Below are 12,048 nucleotides of genomic sequence, written 5' to 3' on the forward strand. Positions count from 1 at the left end.
CATTGATTGATTTCTGGATGGTGAACAATTCATGTGAAATAAATGAAATAAATCTTATCTGATCATGATGTTAAATCTTTAGATTTCTTTAAAAAATATCTTCATAATTGTTGTCATAACACAGAATGATTTGTTGTGTTGTGACATCCAAAAATTGAGACATAGGCTAGATTATTCACAGAGATTGACAAGGACTAGGCCAACTTCTACTCTGAGCTTAAATGCCAGTCTCTAAGTTGGCAGCCTGACTGTAAACAGGAAGGAATGGAAATAAAATGTGTCCTAGGCTGATGACAGAGTCATCTTTTTTTTAATCAAATGTTATTTTTATTTCCATAAATTAAAATATGCATATATTATTATTTCTCTTGTCTTATACTCTGGTCTAATTTTTAAATTAAAATTTTCATGAAAGTGAAAGTGTTAGCCCCTCAGTCACATCTGACTCTTTGCGACTCCATAGACTGTACCTAACCAGCCTCCTCTGTGCATGGGATCCTCCAGCAAGAATACTGGAATGGGTAGCCATTTCCATCTGCAGGGGATTTTCCTGACCCAGGGATTGAACCCAGGTCTCTTGCATTGCAGGCAGATTCTTTTCCATCTGAGCCACCAAGTGAAGTTGCTCAGTCGTGTCCAACTCTTTGCAACCCCATGGACTGCAGCCTACCAGGCTCCACCGTCCATGGGATTTTCCAGGCAAGAGTACTGGAGTGGGTGGCCATTGCTTTCTCCAATGAGCCACCAAGAAAGCCCCCAAATTGTCATATGAAGATGTAGATTCTGGATAATGAGCTGACAAATATGAAAATTGAGCAAATTAAAGATGACCAAATAATTATGCTTATTATCATTGAAACAGGAAAAAAAAGAAAACAAAACGTTAAGCAATAAAACTATAGCCAGGATATTTGGCACCAAGTTTATTTAAGAATGCATTATCAGACACCAAAATCATTGTTTTTTTAAATTATATAATATATATTACAAATATATTCTAATAGCCTAATCTCATTTATACTGAACTCATTTTTTGTCCATTCATGAATGTGTGATTTACATGAGGTTTCCATAAATGATGTTTCTTTGGGCATTTACTTAATATACATTGAATGAAATGAGAGTGGGGCTGATAATGTGAAATAATGAAATGCAATTAAAGAGAAATTTTATATAAGATGTCTGAGTTCAAGGTTGATACTACCTAAACTATTTTTCTTTTCATCATACACTTAATAAAGGATTTGAGAAAGTACATCAATAATTTATAAACCTGTTGGTCTAGCAAGTCACTATTTTCCCTAGCTTGATTGGTACGTATGAAATGTGTTTCTATTTAATTAAATTTTGAATCTTAGAGAAGACTTTGCCTTCCCCACAGCCTTTTTTAGTGCCCTCTTGACCTCTTTGTTCCTCAGACTATAGATCAGAGGATTCAGCATGGGGATGACTATGGCATAGAACACAGACGCCATTTTGTCTGTGCTCATGGAATGGCGGGAGCCGGGCTCAAAGTACATGAAAGAAGCTGTCCCGTAAAAGCTGGAGACAGCAGTGAGGTGGGAAGCACAGGTGGAAAAGGCCTTCTGATGTCCTTCAGATGAGCGCATCCTCAGAATGGTGACAAAGATAAACAGATAGGAGACCAGGATGACCAGGTTAGAAGAGAGGACAGTGAAGCCAACCAAAAGAAATAAAACCATCTCACTTCTGTTGCTTTCTGAGCATGAGAGAGCCAGGAGAGGAGTAGCATCACAGAAAAAGTGATCAATCACATTGGATCTGCAGAAAGACAGACTGAATATGTTCCAAGTGTGAACAGAGGCCTCCAGAAAACTAAGAACATAGGACCCTGTGACCATCCAGGAACACACTCTTGGTGTCATGATGTTGGTGTAATGGAGTGGTTGACACACTGCTGCATGATGGTCATAGGCCATTGAAGCCAAAAGAAAACTTTCCATAATGAGAAAGACAGCAAAGAAGAAAAGCTGAGCAGCACAAGCATTGTAGGAAATGACCTTGTCTCCCGTGAGGAATCCTGCCATCACTTTGGGAGTGACGGCTGTGGAGTAAGCAAAGTCCACCAGAGCGAGGTTGCTAAGGAAGAAGTACATGGGAGTGTGGAGACGAGAGTCCAGCAGGATCAGCGTGATCACCCCCAGGTTCCCAACCAGAGTGAGGAGGTAGATGAGTGTGAACACTAGAAAGAGTGGGATCTGCAGTTGTGGGTCATCAGTTATCCCGACAAGAATGAACTCAGTCACGACTGTACTGTTCTTCATGGGGGTTATTTGTGCAGTATGTGAATGGCCTATAGCAATGAGAAAAGAGGAGCTTGTTAGCAACGGAGTTAGAATTATCATTATGTCCAATATATACCTTATATCAGAATTTTTTGAATTTCACATGGGTGTAACAACAAACTGTAATTTCTAAACATTGGTTAAAAATAGATTGTTCTAGCTTAAATGATTTTGGAGGTAATACAACCCTATCTTCTATCTTAATAAATTATCAAAATTAAAGTTCAGAGACAAAAGGCAACTTATGGAAAATCACAGGATTTGTTATTAAATTAGATATGTTAGCATCACAATTCAGATTTTTATACACTGAAAGACTATTTACTCAATAAAATAGGATCCTGTAAATTACTTCATTTCATTTCAATTACTGCTATTGTATCGAGCAGTGTTATATTCTACTAAAACATAGTTTAGTATATCATTTTCTAGTCTTTAGTAGTCTCAAAGGATAATGGGATACAAAGAATATGTAACTTCCACAGATTGGGATACTGTAGTGAATCCTGTACAAGAAATAAAGACATCTAGAGAATAAAAGTTAAAAGTGTGTGTTCAGAATAGAGACATCTGGATGCACATTTCTGCTCTATCCTGTACTAGATGACAGACGTTGGGTATTACTCGATATCATTTGTCCATCAGTTGTTCCCTGAACTCATTATCAAACTGGAGAGATAATACAAACTGGCATTGCAGGCTTTTAAGTATTATGGATAGGTTACCATCTATGCACTGATTTGAGAAGAAGATTAGAGGAATTCCAGGTAACTAGAAAATCAAATGTCCTGTATCCCGATGCATTCTATTTGTTTCTGCCCCAAATTTCTTCCACTATCATATTCCACTCACGCCTTCCTCCAACTTTTCATACAATATTTATTGTCTACTCACATAGAGGACATTATAGCTATTCCAAGTAAGAATTCATTTTTTTTTCCCTGAATGACACTGCATATTAACTAGTGTATCTTAGCCTCAGTTTATCCACCTATAAAATGGATGTAATGACATTGCCTGGCACTTAACAGAATACAATCAATGAAGATATTCTTACTGTTAGAAGGTAGTGACAGAATCTCTGGGGACTCAAAATGTAGGTGAGGATAAGGACAACTTGCATGTGAGATTGAGGTCTAGTACACTATGATTTCACCCATTTCATTTTTCTTTGCATTAATCTCATTAATCTATGTAACAGATGGTGATGGCTTGGAGTAGGCTGGTAGTGAAAGAGGCAATCAGAAAGTATTCAGTTCTAGATATATTTCAGAATAGAGCTGGCTGGATTTCACAATGTGTTGAATGTAATACTTCAGAGAAATGGGAAACAATGATGACTCCATTTTTTTGTGTATCAACAGAGGGAGTGGTGTAGAAGAAACACATGTTTTAGAAAGAATAGAAAGATGATTTCAGATTAGATGTGGTGAGTTTGAGATTCCTTTTAGCTAAAAAAGGTTGAATAAAAAATTGGACCAGTTGCATCAGATTTTATTAATTTGAACTACATTCAGTTCAGTCACTCAGTCATGTCTGACTCTTTGTGACCTCATGGACTGCAGCACACCAGACCTCCCTGTCCATCACCAACTCCTGGAGTTTACTCAAACTCATGTGCATTGAGTCGGTGATACCATCCAACCATCTCATCCTCTGTCATCCCCTTCTCCTCCTGCCTTCAATCTTTCCCAACATCAGGGTCTTTTCCAATGAGTCAGTTTTTCACATCAGGTGGCCAAAGATTTAGAGCTTCAGCATCAGTCCGTCCAAAAAACTATATTGGCAATTTGCTAATGGTTTAAATTTGACATATCATATTAAATTAACAAAACTAGAAAAGACCATTAAAACCTAAATGAAGGAGCCTGGAGGAAAAAATAAGAGTATGATAATGTTGTAAAGTCAAGATCATGGAACAGTACAGCACTAAGAAGAGAGGGGAGAGAGACTGTCACCAATGAGGTGGTCGCTAGGGAAGCTCTGTCCCAGGACACAGATTTCAGCTGAACAGTAGGTTAAGGGAATTTCCAGAGGAGAGTTTCTGGCTATGCTGATGACTGGCTGTCAATCCCACTTAGTACAATCCAAATTTGTTCTTCAGAGAATAACATGAGTTTCAAAACCTCCATGAAGTCTTCAAAAACTCCTACTCTCTAGACAGTACCTTTCTGTTATAACCTATGGAACACCATCGACCACTTTGTTACTTGTAATAAATTGTTTCATCTTAATTTGGATTCATCTCCCATATACATCATCAGTACTAAATAAGCAGATGTACAAACTTCAATAATGAATTAAATGATAGTCAGAAACTACTGAGTACTTTCTATTTTCAAGGCACCTGAAATATACGTGCGTATTATACCTACATTGATTTATCACCCAACTCTGTGATGTATTATCTATCCCCATTTCACAAATGGGGAAGTGAAGCTTGCTCACAAAGAGTTACACAATGAAGTCCATAAATCTAGCAAGTAGCAGCATTGATACTTGAAGTCATGTCATTTTGAATCAAAGCCCAAGTTCTTGATCACCAAGAAATATTCTCCTAGTATTTTATATATAGTCACTCTACCCCAGCTGGGGCATGAAATATGTTATTCATAATATTGACCTGTTCATGAATAACTAATTTGTTGTGTGCATTATTCACAAGTAATGTGGAGAAGTTAAAATTGTTGGTTTTGGAATCAAATACACAATTAGCTACTAGGAATTTAGCTAATATACTATCTTTCTGATTGCAAGTCAAGTAACAAGAAATATACCCACATGTGTTTTCAATAAAATTCCTCTCCTCCCTCTATCAAGAAAGAAAAGGAAAGGAAAGATTACTTTTTAAAAAATTATTTTTATTTATTCATTTTAACTAGAAGCTAATTACTTTACAATATTGTATTGGTTTTGCCATACATCAACATGAATCCACCACGGGTGTACATGTGCTCCCAATCCTGAACCCCCCTCCCACCTCCCTCCCCATACCATCCCTCTGGGTCATCCCAATGCACCAGCCCCAAGCATCCTGTATCCTGCATCAAACCTGGACTGGCGATTCATTTCTTATATGATATTAAACATGTTTCAATGCCATTCTCCCAAATCATCCCTGCCCCCACAGAGTCCAAAAGACTGTTCTGTACATCTGTGCCTCTTTTGCTAATCAGCCATTAAAAAAAATACATTTGAGTCAGTTGTAATGAGGTGGGTGAAACTGGAGCCGATTATACAGAGTGAAGTAAGCCAGAAAGAAAAACACCAATACAGTATACTAACACATATATATGGAATTTAGAAAGATGGTAGTGATAACCCTGTATGCAAGATTACTTCTATATTTAAAAGTTATATGAATTATCAATAACACCTATTAATAAGCCACATAAAGTGCTGGAATTTGTTCAGTAATTCATCCAACATTCATTCTCTCTCCAACCTAAGTCCTTACAGCGTATCAGGTTGTGTGCTTTTCTAAGATCTGCTGCTAAGTCGCTTCAGTCGTGTCCGACTCTGTGCAACTCCATGGACTACAGCCCACCAGGCTCCACCATCCCTGGGATTCTCCAGGCAAGAACACTGGAGTGGTTTGCCACTTCCTTCTCCATTCTAAGGTCTAGAATGATGTAAAAAACATATTCCCTGATCAGAAAGTATAGAAGTACAAGAATAATATATAAAATAATGATTATTTGGGATATTCCTATTCTTTATTCCCAAGCAGAGAGCATTATTTTTATCTCTCAGTCCAGTGGGGTGGTACCATGGTCTCATTTACACTATAAATCACCAGCCAATATATCTAATAATTAATCCGAGTGTCTAATGCTAGCAAACTTCAGAATAATAACAACAGTTCAGATTACTTCATTCTCTTATATTCTTTGATCTGATATGATTTTTTATGCCTCTCATTTTAGTGCATTTTTATAGTTGATGACTAGCCTGGGTCCCCCTCATTTTATTTCTTTCTATTCTTTCTCTTTTTCATTAAAGAGAAATGTACTCTCCAAATTATAATAAATTTTCAAATTCAGATCTAATTTGATGCTCTCAAAGATCTTGGGATTAGCCACTGTTAACTAATATTACCATACTCCAAGAGAGGAAGCTAAATTGAGAAAGGTTTAACAACTTGTCCAAGGTCTATAAGCTCACGTATAGCAAAGCAGGGACTCGAGACCCTCTTGGTCTTTTTATTTTTTTACAACATAAATACAGATCCTTCTTAAGAATTTCCATGGTATTTGTAACACAGTCTGTCATTAAAAATCACAAACACATAATAACATCCAATATGCTGCAAAAACATTCAGTATTTAGTTATGAATAAATCAGGAGGGAAATGGGTGGCTTGATATATTTTCCTGCTTACCTCTGTCTCAGAAAACATATACAGACTGTAGATTTGATTGGAGGCTTACCCGGCTCCCCGAACAATGAATAAGCAAGTTCATTGATTTCACAATTGAGTCTAAAATCAGAAATTCAATTCATAAAAGATGAGAAACATTCAACTGAGATGTTCTTCTTAGTCTTTGATCAAAAGGGAAAAGTTCTTCACAGCCAAGAGAGGATGAGAAAAAAAAGCAATGCCACAGAAGTAGCTAACATGACTGTATGGTAGGAGTTGCTGATCTGTCCCTTCAGATAAGTCACCTAATTGCTTTAAGTCACTATATGTTCATCTATAAAATGGAGAGATTAGAAAGGCAGCCCCAAACAACACCCTTGCTGAAAGACTACTGCTGGCATGAGAACAGAAGAGAATCCCTGTAGTGTCCTGAAAATGGTGATCATCACAATCAAAGTCATGAGTATTTGCAGGTATTTGCCCTGGTCATTACTGCAGGCTCCCAGTTTGGAGAGATCCCACTCTGGGTAAAGGCCAAAGAAGGTAATAGACACCATTGACAATTAGTGGAATGAATGAATGAATGTTCAAGGAACTCCGGCACTTGGTCTATTACGTATAAAGTCAAATGGGGTTATTGGGAACTGAAAGAGAGTGTTATACACCCATGGAGCTCTCAGGGGACAAAGCTCCCATGAGAGCAACAATAGGTCCTTATCTCAGACTACTGGACAAAAAGTGATGAATCTGTGCATAGGAATCCAGTTCTGGCTGCTGAGGGAGACCATGAGTGTATTAACATGACTTGTATTAATTCTCTTTGATGATGCTAAAATCAAGTTACATCCTTACCTCTAGGGCTGCATATTGGTATAAACATGGAGTAACAGGGACAGAAGTCTGTTATTAAGCCAAATGGATTTCAGATAGAATTGCATGCCTTACTTCATCTCAAACATTTGCACCATTGATAAGAATTATTCATTCATTCATGAGAAATGCTGGACTGGAAGAAACACAAGCTGGGATCAAGATTGCCGGGAGAAATATCAATAACCTCAGATATGCAGATGACACCACCCTTATGGCAGAAAGTGAAGAGGAACTAAAAAGCCTCTTGATGAAAGTGAAAGAGGAGAGTGAAAAAGTTGGCTTAAAGCTCAACATTCAGAAAACGAAGATCATGGCATCCGGTCCCACCACTTCATGGGAAATAGATGGGGAAACAGTGGAAACAGTGGCAGACTTTATTTTCCTGGGCTCCAAAATCACTGCAGATGGTGACTGCAGCCATGAAATTAAAAGACGCTTACTCCTTGGAAGGAAAGTTATGACCAACCTAGATAGCATATTCAAAAGCAGAGGCGTTACTTTGCCAACAAAGGTTCGTCTGGTCAAGGCTATGGTTTTTCCTGTGGTCATGTGTGGATGTGAGAGTTGGACTGTGAAGAAGGCTGAGCGCCGAAGAACTGATGTTTTTGAACTGTGGTGTTGGAGAAGACTCTTGAGAGTCCCTTGGACTGCAAGGAGATCCAACCAGTCCATTCTGAAGGAGATCAGCCCTGGGATTTCTTTGGATGGAATGATGCTAAAGCTGAAACTCCAGTACTTTGGTCACCTCATGGGAAGAGTTAACTCATTGGAAAGGACTCTGATGCTGGGAAGGATTGGGGGCAAGAGGAGAAGGGGACGACAGAGGATGAGATGGCTGGATGGCATCACTGACTCAATGGACGTGAGTCTGGGTGAACTCTGGGAGTTGGTGATGGACAGGGAGGCCTGGCGTGCTGTGATTCATGGGGTCGCAAAGAGTCGGACACGACTGAGTGACTGATCTGATTCATTCATTCATTCAATTGTGTATTGGTCCCAGATGAGTTTAGGCATAGTCCTGACCATGGATGTAAATATCCATGCAAAACAACCATGTTCATAGTCTCACATTCTCAGGTTTATAGGAGAAGACAAACATCAAGGAAACTCACAAATAAGGATACACAATTATGGTTAGAACAAGGTGCCCACATGAGAATGAATAATGAAAATCTACTTTTGAAAACCTTCATTTATTTGACTGTGTCAGATCTTAGTTGGCCGGCGGGATCTTCGTTGCATGAAGCGGGGTGTTTTGTTGTGTCAAGCAGGCTCAGCTGCTCCTCTGCATGTGGGCTCTTACTTCCCCAACCAGGGATTGAATCTGTTGCCTGCATTGCTAGGTAATTGCGAGGTGGATTTTAAACCACTGACTAATACAGGGAACCTTTGTGGTTCAGCTGGTAAAGAATCCACCTGTAATGCAGGAGAGCTGAGTTCAATCCCTGGGCTGGGAACATCCCCTGGAAAAGGGAAAGGCTACCCACTCCAGTATTCTGGCCTGGAGAAGTCCATGGACTGTATAGTTCATGCGGTTGCAAAGAGTCAGACACGACTGAGAGACTTTCACTTCACTATAGAAAAGTCCCATAAAAACATACTTTCAATGACAGGCAGAAGGTTTTCTCAGAGAATCAACACCTCAGCCAATGCATGAAGGATGGATAGAAGTAACATAGTGAGTGTGAGTGAGAGTCGCTTAGTCGTGGCCGACTCTGCGACCTCATGGATTGTAACTCGCCAGGCTCCACTGTCCCTGCAGTTCTCCAGGCAAGAATTCTGCAGTGGGTTGCCATTTCCCTCTCCATTGCATAGGAAGGATTGCCCAAACAAAGTGAAAAGCTATGGTGTCTTCAAGTTGTCAAAGAAGTTGGCAGAATCTAAAGAACCCACAATGTCTACTGAACAGTTAGCAAGACTTGTCCCTTGAAAGTTTGTTTTCTATGTCCTTTTCAGAACAAAAATTCATAAACAAATTCAAACAAACAAAAATGCCCATCCCAAAGACCAAAGTCATCAGGAGGAATGATTGGTGTGGACCATAAGACCAGCGTGGACAACTGGCAAGAATAACTGAAATCCTGTCCTGCATAAAGCAAAAACCATTGGGACTGACAATTAGGTTCAGACTGGAGTACATTTTATTCCCACTAATTTGGAAATATGCATCATTGTGTGCCAAGCCATAATGTATTTCTCAAGGAGAATCTATCACACCTAAAATCTATTTCTTACAGCCTATCAGTTTTAAAAGCCCCAGTGCACTAATTCCTAGAATTTTCCTTGTGATAATTTTTCTTGTTGCAGGGAAAAATCAGCTCTGATTCTGTTTCTTTGACTTGCTTTTAGTTGTTTCAGTTGCTAGAATCATACATAAAGGCCCGCCTCAGAATCCTGCTCCTGTGCCCGACGGTCGATCTAAAGAGCCTTTGTTCAGACCCGTGTCCATCTGGAGATGTCAGGAAGGAAGAAATTAACACATCCTCTGCCTGAGGCTTGCCACACTTGGATATATTTGCAAGATTAATGGACTTTTTACTTTGTTTGATCCATAAAAGAACCTGGCATGCAGACCCCATAAAATGGATATTTTGGGACATTAGTCTGTATCTTCTCAGTCACCCAACTGCCTCTGATTCATTGGCCTGTAATTCATTCTCCAATTCATTGGCCTGTCATGCATCTAGCAAAGCAAGCTTAGACTTGGTAACAGTTTGAGTAATGTCTGCACTACGGAGGCATGCCTGAATGGAATGATCATACACCAGAGGACTGAGACCATCTTAGACGACCAGTGTCTGTTGTTTACTGTTCTCATCCTGGAAGAAACAGCTGCTACTCTTATTACTAGAAATGCATTAGAATCTTCTAAGTCCATGGTTGGGCAACAGCTATATAGTGTGAGAGAGATGAGCATATAAAGTGCAGGCAGACATATAAATACCAGATTCCCCATTTTGTACTAGGAAACTCTAAACATGTGTAGCATAGGCATGATACTACTGCTCACATCATTGTATCATAATACACTTGGAAGGCAACTTTTATATATAATCTCATTATAGTGCCTGAAGTGATAATCACTCAAAAATATTATTATTGCTTATTGTTATTCTTTTATTAAATCTCCCTTAACAACACACAACATATTAAATCCTTTTTTCCCCCAGAAAGCCTAGAAGCTTATGCTTTAAAATTTAATATAAAACATGCATACAAATTATTATGCTACAAATAAAAAGTGATGACTATGGTCAGAAAATTACAAGTCAGTTGCTATTAGCATTTAGAATGACTGTAATGTTGTCTTCATTAATAGTATATTTGTGTGTGTGTATATATATATATATATATATATATATAAATATATATAATGTATATAAAATATGAGCTCCCTTTTGGCTTAGCTGGTCAAGAATTTGCCTGCAATGCAGGAGACCTGGATTCAGTCCCAGGGTTGGGAACATCCCCTGGAGAAGAGATAGGCTACTCACTCCAGTATTCTTGGGCTTCCCTTATGGCTCAGATGGTAAAGAATCTGCCTGCAATGCAGGAGACCTGTGTTCCATCCTTGGGTTGGGAAGATCCCTGGAGAAGGGAACAGGTACCCACTCCAGTATCCTGGCCTGGAGAATTCCATGGACTATATAGTCCATGGGGTCTCAGAGCTGGACAAGACTGAGTGACTTCCACTTTCATATATATAATGTAGATTGTATGTTATTTGCATGAAATATATATGACTGCTGAGCATATATTATATGCCTGGCTCAATCTAATACAATACTCACAAAAACTCCCAGAGAGATATCATTACTATCATCTTTTAAAAATAAGAAAAAGAAACACATTTGAGAAGTTAAATAACTTGCCAAAAACAGACAGCAGGTACATGTGAGAAATCAGGCTACAGAAATCCTAAGTATGACGTTTAAACTTTACGTTATTCTGCTAAGAAAGGTGTTCATACATAGTACAGAACAACCGGTATATGGTAGAAGTGGATCACAATAAGACTTCTTGTCTCAAAAATTGACCCATGGGAATCTATTTCTTCAACATGGTAATATTTTTTCAAATATTTGTAGTATGCTGTGTAACACTTTCATGGGTATTTACTTATCTGTGATTCTAAAGTTAAGTTTAGATTTGACAAATCCAATGTTTTCCCAACTTTATTTAATTCTGGACCTACTTTTAAAGGAACTCCTATAAACTTTATATAGCAGAAGTTTGAGAATATATATAGCAATATCATTCAAAATACTCCCGTGTTCCTCAGATTCACCATCATATTTTCAATGAAAGTCCAAAAGTAAATATGAAAAGCGGACAGAGAAGAAAACTAACGTTATTTCATAAGAGCTACAGCAAGACTGACTGCAGATTTTTTTAAGCAACCGATTCAAGGTTGAGTGGAATGATTCAATTGCCTATAGGTCTATCCTGACAGAAATATTAAAGGAGGTTCTTCTAGGGAAAAAAGTTCCCAAATGATTTGCGGATATT

General features: G+C 38.5%; 1 protein-coding gene across 1 annotated transcript; it reads right to left on the reverse strand.

Moving 5' to 3' along the window:
- Positions 1-1,340: 1,340 nt before the first annotated feature.
- Positions 1,341-2,288, reverse strand: LOC139187209 (olfactory receptor 5B12-like). Its single transcript, XM_070803214.1, has one exon. The coding sequence runs from the start codon at positions 2,283-2,285 to the stop codon at positions 1,341-1,343; it is 945 nt and encodes a 314-aa protein (XP_070659315.1). The 5' UTR covers positions 2,286-2,288.
- Positions 2,289-12,048: the final 9,760 nt, after the last annotated feature.

Source organism: Bos indicus, chromosome 15 (genome assembly GCF_029378745.1).
Source record: "Bos indicus isolate NIAB-ARS_2022 breed Sahiwal x Tharparkar chromosome 15, NIAB-ARS_B.indTharparkar_mat_pri_1.0, whole genome shotgun sequence".
Taxonomy (NCBI): Eukaryota; Metazoa; Chordata; class Mammalia; order Artiodactyla; family Bovidae; genus Bos; species Bos indicus.

Coding starts and splice junctions, on each gene's coding strand:
- LOC139187209 (XM_070803214.1), bottom strand. CDS start 2,285: ATGAAGAACAGTACAGTCGTGACTGAGTTCATTCTTGTCGGGATAACT.